Raw genomic sequence first — 19,930 nt, 5'->3', positions numbered from 1 at the left:
CGGCAGAAAGATCTTTTTCGGGCTTAAGAGAATCAAAACTTGCCTTCGAAATACACAGCCGCAAACTGGACTTTCTCACCTTGCTATTTTGTCCACTTTAAAACGATTGCTCAAGTACGTGAACAACAAGTATCATTCTAGGGTCCGTGACTGAAATTTTTGGCAAGAAGGATCGCCGAATTGACATCAAATAAATAAATGTCTGAGAAACGGAACTTTTAATATCATCCTTATTCAGGTAGACAAAGTGACAGGTATTTTCTCAGTGTCAGGCATCGCTCAGCCGGCCAACTCTTTACACGAGGTTGGACCACCTTGTACTTTAATGGACTGGATTGAACATTTTTCAGAGCAGTACTAGGGCGTGATAGGATGCAATAATGGATAATCGCAAACAATAACATATTAATAATAGCAATGACGACAATAATAATAATAGTTACAACAAACAAAACGTCGACTTTTTTAAAAAGTTGTTACAGTTGCGAATACCTCACGCCTCACCACTGAACTGCATCATCTATAAATAGCCTGTTTTTACCGTAAATATCCTCCACAAGTTCACTAACAAACAAGAACAACAAGAGTCCCAAAGCACTTCCCTGGGGAACACCCGAAGTTATTCCTAGATCTGGCGACGACTCTCCCTCCAATATAACGTACTGCGTCCTCCCTACCAAAAAAATCGTCAACCTAGTCACAAATTTCGCTTGATACCGCATTTGATTGTACTTTTGACAATTAGCGTAGATGTGACACAGGGTCAAATGCTTTTCGAAAATCAAGAAACACTGTATTTACCTGACTGCCTTGATCCAAAACATTCAGTACGTCACGTGAGAAATGTGTGAGTTGTGTTTCCCATGGTCGAAGTTTTCGGAATCCACGCTGGCTGGCATTGAGAATGCCACCCTGTTCGAGGTACTTCATTATATTTGAACTAGGAATACGTTCTAAGATTATAGAACAATTCGATGTTGTGGGTATTGGGGCGCTAGTTTAGTGTATCACTTCCACTTCTTGCTTCTAAACGGGTGTGACCTATTCATTCTTCCAACTACTGGGAACGGTTTTTTATTCGAGGGATCTACAATAGGATAGAGGCTCTCTCTGCTGCAGATTTATTATAGATTCTGATAGGGGTTCCACCGGGCCCTGGAGCTTTGTTCAGTTTTTACAATTTCAGCTCTGCCTCAGAACATCGTTTCAGTGCTATTAGGCTTAAATTGGGTTTTCTGTTATAAAGGTCAATAGCAAACCGTTAAATTCCGTCTACGTATTGAAGTCGGGTGGAACCACTCCAGGCACTGAATATGTCACATGACGTCTTTCACATTGCCATGCCACGCAGGTTCTGGAGCTGGAGAACGTTGCACAATGTTTTCAACGGCGGTCGGGTGTGAGTCAGACGGGCATGCTGGCAGCTCTGCCTTCCTCCGGACGAGCCCTTTCTGCCCGGGGCAGAGTGAAGGAGACCGACAGCCGGAGTTCAAGGTCCCGGCAACAGCCTCTGCTGCGGTCCCTCCCCCGGGCGTTTCTGGGAGGGGGGCTCGAGGCTAAGTCCCGGCTTTTCTTCCACCCCTCCTTTTGTCTGTACCTGCGTGTATCTGTAGGCACGGTGTGGGAGGAGCTAAGCTCTTGCACGCTTCCAAAGCGACCGCAATGACTGCCCCATGACGGCACCCCGGCAACGTATTTAAGGTTCCGCGGTTCGCTGCTGGAGGCAGAGCGTGTGGCGCTACACCACACCACACTAGCAGCTTGACCTGAAGCAGACGACAGACTACGCCATGTTCCGCCTGTCGGTGAGTGCCGTGCAAACTCCTGCCTAACTCATCTACATCTACATTTACAGCCATACTCCGCAAGCCACCTGACGGTGTGTGGCAGAGGGTACTTTGAGTAGCTCTATCGGTTCTCCATTCTATTCCAGTCTCATATTGTTCGTGGAAAGAAAGATTGTCGGTATGTCTCTGTGGGGGCTCTAATCTCTCTGATTTTATTCACACCTTAATAGTGGGTCACGTTGACATTGTGTTCCATTCATTCTCTCATAGAACGCGTCTGATTGATATATTTCGTACACAAATCTTCTTCTTACACTGCGATGTGTTTGACTACATAATTGTTGTCCATATTCCTCTATTATCCGCAGGTAACAAATTTTCCTATTTTTCTTTACCGCCCGTTTCTATACCTCCATTCCTCTAGTCATTAGTTAGTAGTACAGAAATATAAGGAGACTTTTTCCGCAAATTTTCATTCGCACTCTGAAAATGTTCACTATTCTCATGTTTTCGTTCGGACCGTACATCTTATCATCTTCAAATATTCACAGTAATTCTACGAAGTAAATGGATATTAAACGGTGGTAACTCATAGGGCAACCAAATAACTAACACATGGCCTATTCTATAGAGAAATCGATCTTATATTCACAGATTACATATACAGAATGTTCGCTCTTACTTCACAGAAGTTTCATGCAGAATGCACAAACCACTTTCAAATATATTTTGATCCCGTCATCCCTATAGTGAAAAAATTTGAAAACGAATTTCCTAGAGCGAAATATTCCAAAACTATTTCTCCTCGAAAGGAATAGCAGTTTTCAGTACATATCGTAAATGTGACTGGGATTTTTGATGGCCTCGATGTTTCCCCGAAAAAAAGGAAAAAAGAAGTCGTAGTTGTCGCCTCGTACTTTTGTTTATATTTCAGACCGAAACTAAAAGTTTGCTGTGTTTATCACGTTCTTACAGCGAATCTATCTGAAGGAGAATTTTATAAGTCCAAATATGGGATATAGAAAAATATTTTTCCTTTACCTGTGAAGCAGTTTTCTGTGCATCTCCACAATCTGACTGGTACTTACTTGCAGTATGAGGCTTGTTCAAGTCTAATAATGCTTCCATAAAGTGTACTTTTTACCCAAAGCCTTTGTGCTGATTCAGTTGAGACTGCAACTTTTCTCACTTTTCAACTGACATTTTGTTTGTCTATTCTGAAAAATACGTATCTTATACAACCGTCTCTACCTGTGTAATAAGTTTCTCAACTTAAACCTTGGGACTTAGTTTCCCGTTATTTACAAGATATCTTCGGGCACTACATGTCTCTGAGAGTAATTTTTTATGTTGTATCCTAAGAAGTACATGTGCCTGTGAAGATGTTTTCAAATTCTAATGCACTGAAATGAAGGTAATTTGTTACACAATGAATGATGTTACAATAAACCTCATTGTTCGTTAACATTATGAGCAGTGTATTCCATTCAGAGTCTGAATGCATTTCACGTAGATCGCGCAACAGTTCCTTGCATGCTAAAAATTGATGAACTAGAATATTGAGTATGTACTGCATTTTTATTTCAGTTCTGGTACGTCCTTTGTGATTTATCGTTTAGCTGCACATATAGGACAAAAGATATCTTCAAATTACTGTCGTCACTTTTAGGATACAGGTATTCAAAATATATGGAGAGGTGATAGATGAATCTGAAATAGGTTCTTTCCAACATCATTCAAGTCAAAGTTAGTAGCTAACATTCAAATCAATTTTATTACCTTTGTCTCTCTCGATGTATCTTGTAAACAAACAATGAGGCTCTAAAAGTGCAAACGGAAAATCTGTAGTTAAGTCCCCAGATTCGCCATCTATAATCACATTTACAGTTACATAGCTATATCAGTTATAGAAATGGTTGTTTCACCAATCTCAAGACTGATTTCCGCTCGTCTTATTCCAGTCTGAGCAAGTACACAGAAAACTAAATGAGGATGTCAACTCGTATACTCAACTTCTATGCTGCATTGTGTTATTAGGTACAGAGTTTTTCCTTTCATCGTAGTTGTTTTTCTCTTTTTTGTATGTAGTTTTCTAATGAAAATGAGACACCCAACTATTCTATCAAGAGAGGCTACTCGTAACAAGTGATCGAGCGAGGTGGTACCGTGGCTGAAGCAACTTAAATTTTCAAGGATCCGGAATAAAATTCCTATCCGCCCCCCGGCGACTTGTATTTTACATTGGTAATAATATTGTAAATGTGGCCAAAACGGACTGCATAATTCTTGCAGTGAACACCGATTTACCCTTAGGTAACACACGTTAACACGTTCATGCGCTCTATTGTACAGGGTGCATTCTCAACACGCTTCCAACGGAAATTAAAGCTGTGAATGATGCAGCATATATTTTCAAATAATGGTTAAAAGGTTTCCTTGTACTACACCTTTTATATTCTGATCCTCGTATTAATGTCGAATCATTTACGTTATGTAGTACTCAGACCTTTACGGTTCCTTAAAGTTTTGTTCCGTTCTGTAACTTAAAAATTTGTACATCAACCATCGTCGGTTTTGGTGTTAAAAGAAGTAGATAAATAAAATAAATAAAAATATACCGAACAGTGTGCAAATTAGAATAATGCAGCTGCAGCTGACTATTCGCTTAATGTTGACCACAATGACAGAGGAATGTTACTATTGTATCTTCGTCTGATCATCTTGATTTGGTCACAGACTTGCAAACACAGTTACACGTCTCGCAGTGTATTTGCAGCAGAGTTACCTTATGCCATTTACGAGATAAATGATTTCAGTCTGCACAACCGTTTTTAGATCTGGAGATGGTCGAGTAGATTGAAAGTGCCCATCTTGTTATTGACGTGTGCAATCGGGACTGCAAGTGAAGAGTGATTGTTGGTAAGGCTCTGTATTAGCCTCAATGTCTCTAATTTTCTCGTGTGGTCATACGTCCCTCAAAATGACCACCACAAGAAAGTTAGAGAAATTAGAATTATTACAGAGTTTCACCGACGATCATTCTTCCCACGTGTCATTCGCAAGTGGAACAGTTAAGGGGAAGGAGGGGTCAGTTTGTGGTACCAGAAGTTGCCGGCGCCACCCATAGCCATAGGTGACTTGCAGAGTAGATATAGATACACCAAAGGCTGCTGAATCTCTATGTGCAATACCGTTACATGGCCCCTAATCAGGATTTAGATTTCCATCGATGTCGATAAACCTTTGCAGGAAAAGGTAGAGAGAGCTACGGACGATTCTCCAATCCCTCTTTGTTCCAGTGAAGGCACTGTTCATTGTCTAACCACTTAAACGTCAAAGAGGCATTTGAGCCAAATCTTCCCACAGGGGGAGACTGAATAGCCATTCACAACCACTAGTAGCCCTTCAATTATTTATCCATTAGTTTCAGAACCACCGAACATAAACGGCATTGCTTGTTGGAATACATAAACAGGCTGTGGAAGAGTACGCACTGTCAATGATCTATAGTTTCTCGCTGTTGGGTACCTCCACGTCAGTTTACTCACGGAAGCCCGCGAAATTCGTAGGTACAACAATATTTTCAACAAGAAAAAGGGGGCAATACAGTGACCGCGGGCTCAAGTCTAGTCTGACACTGGCTACTGTCGGACAGAAATCCGGTGACGTCCAAGAACAGGCAACGCGTCACTTTTTTTTATTTGTTCTCATTTCGAGAGATTCAATCAGTTATATCACTAGGGTCGTTAGGATAGATGGTTGCAAATTATATGGAATTATGCAGTGCAACTGAACGAACATTTTTGTATGTTACGATCATCAACAAATCTCCACGTTTCTAAACGAACTACAACCCTTCATGAAGTGTGTATGCGAAGCACTCAAGCTCTTTACTAACAGTAAGCGTATGGTGCTTGGAGCGCGATCAGTTACGTTATGGGCAGGTGACTAAAGTGGTGACAAGTGCCTGTAGTTACTGTCTCGTGTAATAGACAAGGCAGTAAAAATGTAAACAAATGAAGAGCAAGAATGCAGCTGCAGCAGGTAGCTGCCCTGTGAGCACCGGTTCTCCAGGTGACGTGGCGACAGACAGACCTCTTTTGTTTTTATGAGAGTGTTAAAAGGATACCTGGGCTGTTGCGGTGGGGGGCGGGGGGGAGGGGGGCGTCAGTAGGGGGTAGGGGTCAGCCCACGGCTCGTCAAGGCGTCCTTGGGTGTACGACCTCGTACATGATTCACTGCGGCTGCCTCCAGAGCAGCTATGGAACGCAGCTGCAGGTGCGTCTTCTGCCGGCACGGCAGCCCTGCCCCTACGCGCGCCAATACTTTGCTGGTTTCCCCCGATGAGCTCTCGATGTGCGAAATACTATCAGGCCCACGTTCACCAAGCATTCAGCTGTGTTTTGAAACTACAGGTCACAGTCGAGCGAGCTGGTGCTGGGGTTCAGTGGACACGCACTGGGGAGGACGTTCTCCTATCGCTATATTTTCACACTATCACTTGAAACTGAAAGAGGCAAATGTGAAGTAGCATTTCACATAAGCCATGGTGACCGCAGCGGTCGCGCAGTTCCAGACTGTAGCGCCTAGAAACGCTCGGCCACACCGGCCGGCGGGATTTTTGTGTTTAGTGCGCTCTTAATGTTCTTTCTGCGATATAAGTATGGTTAAATAATTTAAAGTCTTCATCCTCAGTGCATATTACAACATGTGACATTAATCCAAAGTGTCTCATAGTAAACAATATTGGTTACCATAGAGCATACAGAGGTCTAACGTGAACCTGTTTTTCGTGACTGATTGCTGTTCTTGACCCCATTGTCCATGCTCCATTGTATAAAAATGTCTTGTTTAAACCATGTATAAATGAAAAGACGATAGTCAAACGTACAAAACAATGAATGTGGTAAGTACAGTTCATTAGTGACTGATGAGGAAATATGAACACATCCCGCTCGTAACTAACAGTTTGAGCAGGTATACAAATAATACAAACAGTTTAGCATCTCACATTCAACTCAACTCATTTTTTCTTCAGGTAGACGAAGTGATATCTTTAATAAATAAATGGAACTGGATGACAAATAAAAAAATATGAAGAAATATTTGAATGACATGCTTTACGTCTTTTAAATTTTCCTTATGACTTCATTAGCATTATTACCCATGCAGATCCGTAACACGTGATTACTTGAATACGAGGACGAAGGTAACATCATAAAAATAAAAAATCTCTCGCAGTATCAGTTGTCGATTACTGTGCAGACACCACAAACTCTGAACAGTATTAACTGAACAAAGAATAAGAAGAGCTTAATCTTTTTACCCTTGTAATAACTCGACGATGCAATTTTAATATGTCTGAAAGCTCAAGTAGTAAATCAACGATCCTATATCTGATATTCTTCGGTACAATAAAATGGAAATTTCAGAAGTAGCAGCCAGGACTCGTACCATTCTCTCTAAATTGAATAACGAAATTAAAAGGAAAGCCGGAACATGGACTGGCATCAGCAAAGTAATATCTTTGTCTGCACGTCTCGCGATGTTATTTAAATAGCTATAATTTTCTAATAAAATATCGATTAATAAACTAACGTGTGTCGAAATGGATACTGCAAGGGCAAATTAAGCCTCTCTTTGCTGAAAATAGAATATAGTTAAATACGATATGGAGCATGGTATCTGGCATGTCTCAAGCAACGTAAACAGGTACTTGTTTTCCCTGGGGGCGACCAGTGCCGCAACTGCTATCCATCTGAGTGACTAGAAATACGCCCCCTTTGCTCTTTTACTGGGCTGCATCTGGTGTCACTTGGCGCGTAGTATCTCCATCTGCTTATTTTCCCACTTACACGCGACTCTCTTCATGATTGACGGAACACCATTTCGCCACATTCTTATCGGCGGTGCTGAAGCATGAGCTTGCTTATTCCCATTTTTTCCCGAGAGTGCTCGTAGCCAGTAGGACAACACATCGTTCCCTTGACTCTGCGGCAGGACAACGTTATCGTGCAAGCTGTGGGCCATTTTTTGTTTGCTGGGTAAATCTGCTGAATATTCTGTAGGTGGTTCTGCTTTCGAATTCCAGTATACAATTTAAATTTGTCAAATGTTATTCTAGCAAAGCTTACACAAGGCTCAAGCTCACGTTATCACCTTTCCAGAACTCTCCAAATTTAAGTTCGTGCGTCTTCCATGAAACTGATTTAATGCTTTCATCCTACCTTATGTCTCTTCGCAGCTTTAGCTCGGCAACGTCTCACAGGAAGACAACATAGGTGCTAGATGCGTCGGTACTGTACGTGAGAGCTGTGCATGTGAAAGGAGTTCATGTGAAGAGAAAACAGTGCACGATGCTCAATGGGAAGCATCACTTGTAAGAATCCGCAGATACGCAAGGAGTTCAGTACCCTGCAAGAGGTGCGTTGCGCTACGGGTCGTGGGACTTTCTGTGCTAAATCAACGCCCCTTTGAACAAAGGCTGCAATTTGCGGTAATCGCCGAGTAATGCCACTTAAGCTTGCGGCTGTCTTCTCGCCTGTCTGTATAGGGATGACTAACCGCGACGCGTGCCACGTAATAAACGTAACTGCTGTTTTTTGCAGCGACTGTAATTCTGTCTGCAGTAATAGCTGGAGTTCCGAAGTCACGGTACTTGATCTCTCACTCTCACTATTACATTACTTAAATCCGAGTACCCTTGTTGTCTTCCAACAGTCTGAGTTAGTTGGTACAAAAGCCAACGTAAATTCTGTTGCGAACTACATACTGAAGGACTACAGAGTAGTTGTAGTCTGGTAGTAACGCGCAGTCGCGATACTTTTTTTCCTGATTTATACAGCGGCATGAGATCTCTCAGTTTGTTCACAGACAACACTGTAATGTACACAAAAAAAACCGTGACGGGGTAAGTAAAAGATTTTGCCGAGAGACGTGGTATTAGCAACAGGTATAATGAATGAAAGCCCCCATCAAATGTGTGAATTCGTTTATTCAATCCACACACCATGTTCTGCGTACCCCACCGTGGAGGAGAGTTTCCAGAGATGTGAAACAAGAAGAAGTGGGCACAGCAGGCTACTTCAGCTGAGCAGACTAACAACAAAATTATTAGCAGAGTTAGGTATGAGTTTCTGAGTCGCTCTATGTTGTCCTAGATGGCGAAAGCGACCACCCAAAAGTAAACGTGTTTTGTGTCGCGTCAGAAGGACGCTCTTCGGAAATATATATGACATGACAGAACATGCCACAATTCACTATCTGAGATACCTCGCTGAGATACCTCTCATACGCTCGAATTCTTTTCCTAACCTATAGGATCATCATTAGTCTGTTAATGCATTGCTCGGTATCGTTACCTCTTTTCACCAGTTTCTTACGTGGTTTAATCTTGGACTACACGTCTCCACTCGCAATTATGTTTATCTCTTTTAACATAACGTCAAGAGGCAGATTGGTAGTATTGTTAGCTTGATCCAACCATCTACTGGCTGCTGTTCCTAGTTGTCATCTGCTTTCGATTTTTCCTTGCTAGATGGTCTTTTCTAAATTGTCGACTTCTCTTCTCACAATGTATCCACATATCCGGAAGTATCTTCGGATGGCACAGATATTTTAACTTTTAACTCGTTTCCGAAGTGTTTGACTTCCTCACCAGAACAGATAACGGCGTAGATAGAAGGAATTCAGAGGTGTGCCGCTAGATCTGTAGCCGGCAGTCCAACCAGGACCAATCATAAGAAATGTTTAGGAATCCGACAGGGGAACTCTGAGAAATAAAAAGCGACGTTAATTTCATCAAACACTGTTCGACATAGTTAATATTACATACCAACAGAATAACGGCTCTGTTAGGCATACATACAAGGTGTCTACAAAAGGTCAAAACTGTAAAGATGGATTTTTTCGTCAGTCTTTTCTGGTTTGATCTGAGCCACCACTCATTAGTTTCCTCTTCTAATCTCTTCACCTCAGATTGACACTTACACTCAACGTCTTTCTCTGTTTGTTTTGTAAATTTTAGTATCTGTCTTCCTTACAGCTTTTTCTCTCTGCGGCTCACTTTAGTACATTGGAAGATATTCTTCGATATCTTAGCAAACGAAATGGCCCATTGGTCAGCAAATTATACTCGCAATTGGGAGAACGCCGGTTCAGATCCCCATTTGGTCATCTACATTTAAGTTTTCAGTGATTTCCATAAATCACTTAAGGTGAATGCCAGGATGCTTCCTTTGAACGAGCACGGCCGATTTTCTTCCCAATTCCGAGTTTGTGCTCCGTCTCTAATGACCTCGTCGTCGACAGGACGACACACTAATCTTCCGTTTCTTTCTTCCTTGATGTCTCAACGCTTGTAATAACATTCTAGGCCTTCTTACGGTTGTGTTTCCCATATACTCCTTTCTTCGCCGTCTCCCTACAGATGATGATAGACGATCCCTAACAGATGGATTTGGTATAAAAAATAAATGATCAGAAATTAACATCTATTCGTAGGCCTAACCTACTCCTTACAGCAACGACTTATAGCATCTGTTCAAGTGACGGCGGGTAGTGGGACTGACGTTATTCGTTGACAGAAATAGCCCAGTTGTTAGCTCACGTTGCTTATGGCTGTGGCATAGCTTCTGCTCCAGTAGGACCGTCATGACTGTGTTTCATGTTAAAGTTGACGAATCTTCTCTTAGACGATCTGTCTGTATTTGAACGTAACTTGTGAATATCTGACATCATTCGGGAACATGCTCATAGTTTCGCCAATCTGCAAACAAGGATCAAATATTTTAGCGAAACTCACGACATCTTTATCATGCCAGAATTAGGTAGAAACAATACCTCCGTCTCCAGGAATGATTGTAATTGCCCCGGCGTTGCAGATCAACTCAGAGTACCGCAGCTGGAGATAAAGTGACGTAATCCAGTGGTAGATCGTCTCCGCGAGCCGCATTTAGGAACCTCGATCAGGAGTGTAGTTTCAAGAGTGTAGTTTGTAGACGATTTCTCACATTCTGAGCAACCGCCATGGTAATTTCTGATCGCAGCCTTGGAAAGAGAGCGAATATACATTAAAATACGTACACACACAAAGACAGGACAAAGTATTGGCATTCGTAAAAATTTGGCGGACACGATTTTCGTATCTTAGGCTAGAAGATTTTGGTGCAGACAGAAAAGATATTATCTTACCTGATCACACGCGTAATAAAAAAGTGGTCATGGCTGGACGATTATCATCAGTAGCGGACTGTCTCTCGCGGTACAAACGGTGAAAGATCAGAGGAAGATGATACACTTGTCATATTTATGTTTTAATTTGTTGTACTCAGTTAATCAAGCTTAACACCCATACTCTACGTCTTCAGTACTGTTGACTTCATTGCTATGTATCTGAAGCGTTATATGTACAAGGCACGCATCAATATCATGTACATTTCGCACTCACACATTAGGTATCAACAAATATATGAGCACAAGTTGACGAAATGCCCACAGATCAAAAAAATTGTTTGTCACTGAAAGAAAAGAAAGACGAGTTACGTTTTGCGCAAGAGATACCATTATTAGATATATATTACATGACTCATTTCTATATTTATGTTACGAAAAATGTTCGTATGCAGTGTTATAGGAGCCTTCTTCTAGCCACAGAGCACTTTGCTCTCCGGAAGCTAGTGTGGTACCTACCGCACCAGACATTCTGATTTACCTTTACCAAAATGTTTCCTTCAATAAGTCAAGTCAGTTCTAGACGATGTATTACTTGTTTCTTCCCTATCTTTGTTAAGTGTGTTACATTATTGTTACTGAGACGTAAAGCGCAAGGTAAGACTACAGGAAATCTTTTACAGAATAAAATACTCAATAGCGTATTTTATTGTGTAGTAGCCTAACCCAGGCTGATTTTGTCAATACGACAATACTTCGGCCACCAGAGACGTATTTCCCGAAAGTTATCTACAGTTATTTTTACCTCAGTTTTTGCGTCTGACGTCGGAGGTACTCTTTCCGTAGCTCCCAAGGTCTCTTCCTCTTTAAAGCAACGCCACCGCTGCGTCAGAAGGTTGTGCGCCGCTTTGAAGAGCCCAGAGACACTCGCCCACTAATGGAAACGTCGGCTTTCGTATGGTAATGAGGATCCAAGTCCATTCAGCGTGAATGCGGGGCCGCAGAGACTCGCGTCATTTGCAGTCAGTGCGATGGTGCAAGTCAGCGCCGCGTTCATCCGCGTGCAAAACACTGGTCGGCTCTCCAAGGTTTACTCACTGATGACTTGCCATCAACAACAGAAAGTCCTCATTTCAGCCAAATGCGCAGATTTTGTTCCCAGTGATAGAGGAAGGAATTTACACCTACTACCATACTGTAACGGGAACATAATATATTACTGGCCTCCTCCTTACTCCATTCACGTGTGGATAACTGGAAAAAACTATCTCTACACTTCCAAAGATGCTCATTTTTTTCAAATATTGGCTTCACTGGCGGCTGTTTTAAGGTATAGGGAACGAAATAATACTATCCTTCAGTTCTGGGATCTGCGTTCCTAGATATAAATCGTTTGACTGACTGATTTGGCTCAGCTATTCATTGATACACCCATTTTACATACGATTCAACCGGGAATGTACAGTGTCTGAATTTGATTTCTGTATGCGTAGTTTTGATCCTACAGAATTTTGTTTCAGGTGATATACTTAATCTGTTCCGATTCCAGTCGGCCGCGGTGGCCGAACGGTTCTAAGCGTTTCAGTCCGGAACGGCGCGACTGCTACGGTCGCAGGTTAGAATCCTGCCTCGGGCATGGATGGGTGTGATGTCCTTAGGTTAGTTAAGTTTAAGTAGTTCTAAGTTCTAGGGGATTGATGACCTCAGAAGTTAAGTCGAATAGTGCTCAGAGCCATTTGAACCATTTGTTCCGATTCCAATAGTAACTCTCGCTAATATTACTCATTCTGATGGATTATTTTACTCAGATACTGAATTGACCAATTTGCTGGTCTCATAATTAATTATCAACTAACCTATCACAGAAATTTCTTCAGTGAAGGGAAAATTGAAACCTAATATTTTCATCTAATTCATTCATCTGTCTTATCTTGCTTGCTGTCGTAGTGATCACCCTAGTGAAGAAGGATACAGCATCCGTAAGGGCCACGCAGTCAATATACATCTCTTTGAGCAACAGAGATAACCTGAAGTGGACATCTTTTTCTTCTTCTTTGAGCAAGTTATTGAATGAAGGTTCCCGTACTATCAATTCCAATTTCTTTCTTTTTATGGATAAATTCTTCAGTTTTCAGTAAGGACCACAATAGTCACACAATAGTAGCTGTCCACTTCACAGGCGATTACAGCTTAAACTCAGTCACCAACCCTAAGGCTAGATTAGATATCACTGTTGTTTATTGGGCAGTGTACTACAATGATGACATGGCCCTGGCTTGTTCTGATTTGAAAATCGACTCTTCCATCATGCCAGGAAGAACATGCTTTCTGAAGTGGAATCCTTCATGGAGCAATTATCTAGTTTTTGTTCAGTTTTGATGTATACAAGAAATTCAAAAACATGAAATTCATACTGTAGACGCTATTAGAATACACGTTAAATGACAGGACATATTCCATACGTGGTAACTCTGATGTCCCGTCGGTTGATCACGCTGCAGCAGATGCATAGTGACGCAAATATTTTTCTAATATACTATATAGAGCATACGAATTACTATTTTCCAGGACTAACTGAGCAAGAATTACTTCACTGGTGGAAACTGATTTTTCCATGCGTCTTTATTCACCAGCTGTAGACTGCCCAAAATAAATCTGAATTTCCGACACTTCAGGATAGAGCTCAGTGCTCTGTTGGATATGATTTAGGGCGTACTAAGAGTTTCCTACCGAGTTAAAAATTCCATTTTTTTGCACAATATTACGACAAGTGACTCAGTCGTCTTCGTGAGATGTTTGGAGCTGTATGGACTCCAACAGAACTGTGCACAAAAATAAAATTATCAATTCGAATGGTTCAAATGGCTCTGAGCACTATGGGACAACATCTGAGGTCATCAGTTCCCTAGACTTAGAACTACTTAAATCTAACTAACCTAAGGACATCACACGCATCCATGCCCGCAGCAGGATTCCACCTGCGACCGTAGCAGTCTCGCGGTTCCACACTGTAGCGCCTAGGACTGCTCGGCCACAGCGGCTGGCTTATCAATTCGCCTGGTAGCCTGAAAATATGTCATCTACCAGTCACCCCTAGAACACATCGGAAAAGTTCTGGACGTATTTCTATTGCGTCTGTGTAGTGAGAGAGAGGGCAGCAGATACACTTTTGACATTTCAGTGTTATAACCTGATCTTTGATTACGAAACTTTAGGAGCATGCTACGGCACTACTGATATCATAGAACCCAGACGCATTCACCATTGAGTCCCAGTGTCAACTCTACAGTGTGTATAAGATTACCATATCCACTCTCATTCACACCATATGATGTCCTGCCACCGAAAGTCTTACTTTTTATCTTTTTTTTTCAGATGCATTACAGAAACTAAATTTCGATTGTAAGAACTTCGTAGTAGAAGACATTATAAACAGTACCTTGTACTGAATTTCGGAAGTTTGTTGGCTGGTTAAGAGCTTGTTTGGCATCAGAGTATCACAATATAAATCCCGAACGTCCAAGACATAACATAATATTAGAAGAGAACCCAGCACATTACACTTACGAACCTTTGCAGTTTAAGATAATTTAAAGACTACGAGGTCCTGAAGGCTTGCTAGTATTTATTAGGTAATTACAGGCTGAACACATCACATCTGGAAAAAGAACACTGGGGAAAATACCAGTTAAGGGGGTTCATATCATACTGAAATCCATCTGAAGTGGTTTCTAGTAGAAAGAAATGGAACGGTTTAAGTAGAACAAGTACTCGTCCTTCCAGATGCGGAACTAAGATGGACATGTCTGTGGTCTGGAAGCGAACCGTGATCTCTGCATGCTTCCCAAGTCAGGCTGCAGATATTTGCTTCAACACTGGCGCCAGGAGGTGTTCTAAGATTCGTGCTTTGTGTTTCAGTTGCTGGTGCTAGCGATGGCGGTGACGGTCGCCTTCTGCATCCCCGCAGACGTCGATCCACAGCCAGAGGATGCGCAGGAGACGCTGGGAACCGCCGAGTCTGCGTGGGGCGGCCGCGGCTGGGGCGGCGGCTGGGGGGGCCGCGGCTGGGGAGGCAGAGGCTGGGGAGGCGGCTACGGGGGCAGAGGTTGGGGGGGCGGCTACGGGGGCAGAGGCTGGGGCGGCGGCTGGGGCGGCGGCGGCTGGGGAGGCCGCGGCTGGCACTACGGCTGAAGCTGAAGCCTCACCTGCCACTGTTACTCACTCACTGTTGCTGCCAATAAACTGCTCTCTGCTTCCACTCTAATTTGTGTTTGAATTTTGTATCACATCTCCCTCACTTGTTTCCACCGCCTACAGCCTCTAAAGATACGTTATACTCTCAAAATAAGTATACCTATATCTCATTACGTGCTGACTGTTTAGTGTCATGATGTTTTTATGTGGCTGGAATTTAATTAATTTATTTTATTTTATTTATTCACGCATTTATTTTACCTGGCAAGATTAGGACCTTCAGGCCCTCTCTTACACCTAACCAGGCATACTCAAATTGAACGAATTTCAGTTTGTACAGAACATTATGGACATACTACGTGTTATACAGTATTAATGTTAAAGAAAAAAACAGAGATTATAACAGTAGTACAAGGATAATTATAACAACCAAAAAATAATTATAACAATCAATAATAATAATTGTAATGACTACGTATATGAAGTAAACATATTTTTCTTTTATGAATGTCAGTCCTATTGCTAGTTGGGAATTTTCCCGTTATGTTCTTGCAGCGTGTGAGTTATTCACATCGAGCAGAGACATAAGACGATAGAACAGGGTGAAAGAGATATAGAAGAGGTAGCTAGGTTAGAGGAAGAGAAATAGAATGGTAAAATTCGAAGCTATGATGGAGAGGAGAAAGAAAGAGATGAGAGGGGCACAACAATGGTGGCTATACCGTCCCTAATGTGTAAGTTTTGAGTTCCCTCTTGAATGTTGAGTGGTTCAGGATAAGACGCAGATCACAGGGGAGCGCGTTCCATAGTCGTATGGCTGAGATGGAGAATGACACGGAGAAAGGTTTTGTGTTATGTAGAGGTACAGCCGAGACGCTAGATGTATCCGATCTGTATTACGGTTGTGGAATGATGATAGGTGTTTAGTGTGAAAGGTAAGTATTGGGGGCACCAGTGACTAAGATATCGATGAAGTAAGCACATCGTGTGGAGATCGCGTACCTTATGTGGGCGTATCCAACCTAGTTGAGAGTATGAAGGACTGATATGATCATACAACCGTATATTGCACACAGCTCTAATGCAAGCATTCTTCACTAGCTCGAGGCATCTCGAATTTTTACTATTTGTGCCGTGTTGAACTACATCACAGTAGTATAGATTAGGCAAGACTAGTGTTTGGACTAATTTTTGTTTAACATGGGTTGGAAAAATTTTTCTAAATTTTTGGATTGCTCGTAGGGAGGCGAACGATTTCCGGCAAGCTGTGACTGTTTGTTCTTCCCAGTGTAGGTGTTCATCCAAGATTATTCCAAGGTCTTTTACTGTTTTTTGATATGGTAGCTGGGTATCATTGAGGAGTATTTGAGGGACTGTTTCGCGAAAGTACCGGCTGATTAACTTTGGTTGAGATATAAGAATGAGCTGGGATTTCTTGGGGTTTAGTTTCAGACCTAGGTTCTGTGCCCATCGAGAAACAGTGCAAAAATCTGTGTTCATACCCGCTAGTGCGTCAGAAATATTCTTGGGGCTTGCATTTATATTCAGTTGGATGTCGTCGGCATATAGATGGTAGTTGCAGGAGTGAATCACTGAAGAAATATCATTAATGTACAGTGAGAAAAGTAATGGACCAAGGACGGAGCCTTGGGGAACTCTAGAGCGCAGATTTTTTCCATGATGACTTCTCCGACCTACAAATGACTTGTTGACTTCTGTTTTTGAGGTAGCTCTCGAACTAGTGTATTGCGCTGTTTCACAAATTCAGCTGTTTCATTTTAATTAGTAATATATCAAAGTCAACTGTCTCAAAAGCCTTGCTACTAAATTTACTCGTATGACATACAATAAAGAGGAGCATAAGCTAATAACTCAATAAGTACTATAACAAAGCACCGCACGAATATATTCTACACATTCCTTTAGCTTATACAGCAAAAACAAACTGCAAGGTCTTGGTACACTTTAAGTTGTCTTACGTGATACAAATAGTCACTTCTCAAGTATGCCATCATAAAGTTCATGATCAATTTATGCAACAAGTACGTACATTTTATAACATACTTTTAACGAACTATTGATCGACTTCCTCCTATACAAGTCACATCGTCGATACTAGGCAGGCAGAGCCACTCCCAAACATAAACAGTGTATGGATTAATAGTTGTAGTGGACTGAGAATTCTTTGTTGTACCGCGTAGTATGCAAATTACCAATGAGATTTCCCTATCCTAGGAGTCAATAATACAGTGACAGTAATAATTTAGTGAACTCAAACAGCAAAAGGTTATGAGAATAGGGTACCGATGTACGAATGGGATACTTTAGTTATAGTAATAAAACGTGATATGTTTGCATTTACTGCAATGCCTTTTACAGAAAAAGGAAATTACAAATCTCAGAGCCGATATGACTAGGTGCGGACACGACTCAGTTATTAAGGGACGGTCATTCATAGTGTGGTGATGTCAGCGGCGGACGGTGTGTCGGTACGGCGCATCACTAATTAGTGGCAGCAGCGAATCGGCAGCTGTCTTCGGCGACCCGTGGCTTTATGGCGAGGCGGCGTGGTCCAGGTACAGTCTCTGCATTGACAGCTCGTTGTGTGTTGAGTGGCCAAAGCTGCGATGTCATGATGTTGGGAGGCGAGTATAGGCAACGGATCGAAGAGCTCCCATGTCCTCTTGGCTTCCGTATTGTCTCACCGACTATCTGATCATCCATCTTACTTTGCTAAACTCAATAGCTCCTCGAAATTTTTTTGTTCTCGACATTTTCATTGGCGGACTAAATTTGCAGTGCCGCCCAATGACTAATCACTGTTTCACTACAAAACCTTCCAGTGCAGGGAAATTTTCTATCTTCTGTGGGTTGGTGTGTGACTCGAAAATTTGCATCTTTCTCACGACTTCACTGTCAAGGCTGCTCAAAGCGTTGGTCACACACTGTTCCATTGTTTGCTGCGAAAGCAGTCACACAACACTTATCTGTAACAGTTATCTCTGTCTGAGACCTGGACAGTCTCAAGTTAATGTCTCTTTTAAGAGTATTCTGTTGTTTTTATTTATAATCAAGCTCCTTACTGTCCAAAAAACATTTTTTAAGCAGGCTGACTTCTTCCACAGTTTTTTAGTTTCACACACCTCCACTAGTGCATTCTTGACACTTTTGTGTCTATGCTTTTTCTAAGTCAATGCATGAGTCCCCCAATTATCAGCACTTTCCACGTCGTTCACCAGGCTCTACGCAAGGTGCCCACTCTTAAGCGAGGCAAAGCCATCCACTGGGTTACCCCCTGCATGGCTGCCGAAAGCCCCCATGCCCACGTCCTTCCCGGCCCCTGAAGGAGGACCGACTTTCCCCCTTATCCTGGCCCACTGGCGCGGTGAGTCGTCGAAAGCGGCCACCAATGAAGATACTACGTAGTAATAATTTAGGTGAGATGTCTTTTTTTTTGAACTCATCAGTTCTTATTGGTTCTATCAGTACCGTATGCTTAGAACTGCTTCCCTCAATAACAGAGAAAGAAGACCTTCACTCTGATTTTTACCATTTGTTTCATCAAAGAAAGTCACCGACAAGACTTTCTCTCGATAAAAATTACCCAGATGGCTGAGTGACCGAACGTAACTCTCAACGATAATTAAATAAATTGTACTAAACAGCGTATAGTAATAAAAACAGTATCCAGTCGGTTCCTGCCGCTGAGGAAAAAGGTGAGTGAGACATTACAATTTCTTCGAATCGCCCGGAAGCAGTTGAAGAAAATATGTTCAAAGCTTTTAACGCAAACAGTGAAGAAGATGAGTGTTAACCAGTTAAGATTCATTTTACAAGTCATGAGGAAACAGTTTATAGGCCATGGTATTTCTCTATGGTAAACTCTAATGTAACACACACACAAATACACATAAATGGCTGTAGTACTCTAATAATTTGTTCCTTTCCGTGATACGGATTAAATCTCTTCTGTACATTTCGTATGTTTTTTGTTGTTGAGTTGCTTTGGAACATGTTCATCTTCCAGAAACTGTAATAATTTGTTTCTGTTTGTTATGCGTTTCCAGTTTAAATTCTCTGTGTTTTTCTGTTAGAAATTTCAATGATAAATAGCCAACAAAGCATGATCATCATTTTCGTAAGTCATTTTGCTCCTCATCCATGTTAGGTTCATAGTGTCTATACAGTTTATTTTTGACGATGTTGGGATAAATTTTGCATGCCAAGTTCAATACACTTATTCCTCGATAATCACAATCGGTTAGTATCCTTTTTTGTAGACTGGAGTGACAATTGTCTTAGTCCAGCTGTCAGTTATATCATCTCCCGATCAAATCACATGTAACAAGTTTAGGAATCTGTATATAAATGACACGATTGCATATTTAAATATATCTGGATATCACCTCCTCTTGGGGCTTTATTCACTTTATCTTACATGTGGAAGCGGCCTTTTCGACCATACACTTGCTCAACGAGCTTCTTCCATTTCTTTCTGTCGAATGCACTGTCTTTAGATTCGGTGATGATGTTCATTCTAGCTGTGTCCTCGCGGATGTTGTCTCGCCACCTAGTTCTGGGTCTTTCTCTCGTTCCATCTACTGTCCTGTCGAATGTTATTTTAGATTGCATATTCTTGTTATATGGCCTGCCCAGTTCAACCTTCCCTTCTTTAGTACTTCGACTATATTAGGTTGTTTGTACAGTTCTCTTAATTCTTCATTTCTTCTTGTCTCCCATTCCATTTTATTTTCAACATACACCGGTCCAAAAAATTT

General features: G+C 41.7%; 1 protein-coding gene across 1 annotated transcript in view; it reads left to right on the top strand.

Annotated features, from left to right (window-relative positions):
• The first annotated feature begins 1,647 nt into the window (after positions 1 to 1,647).
• LOC126259831 (heterogeneous nuclear ribonucleoprotein A1, A2/B1 homolog) overlaps positions 1,648 to 19,930 on the top strand; it is a 132,857-nt gene continuing 114,574 nt past the window's right edge. Inside the window, exons 1-2 of the mRNA XM_049956875.1 lie at positions 1,648 to 1,805; positions 14,877 to 15,030. Coding sequence (XP_049812832.1) covers positions 1,791 to 1,805; positions 14,877 to 15,030 — 169 coding nt within the window. The 5' untranslated portion in view covers positions 1,648 to 1,790. The remainder of the gene's footprint in view (positions 1,806 to 14,876; positions 15,031 to 19,930) is intronic.

The sequence above is a fragment of the Schistocerca nitens genome, chromosome 5, assembly GCF_023898315.1.
Source record: "Schistocerca nitens isolate TAMUIC-IGC-003100 chromosome 5, iqSchNite1.1, whole genome shotgun sequence".
Taxonomy (NCBI): Eukaryota; Metazoa; Arthropoda; class Insecta; order Orthoptera; family Acrididae; genus Schistocerca; species Schistocerca nitens.
This window is presented reverse-complemented; position numbering and strand designations above follow the sequence as displayed.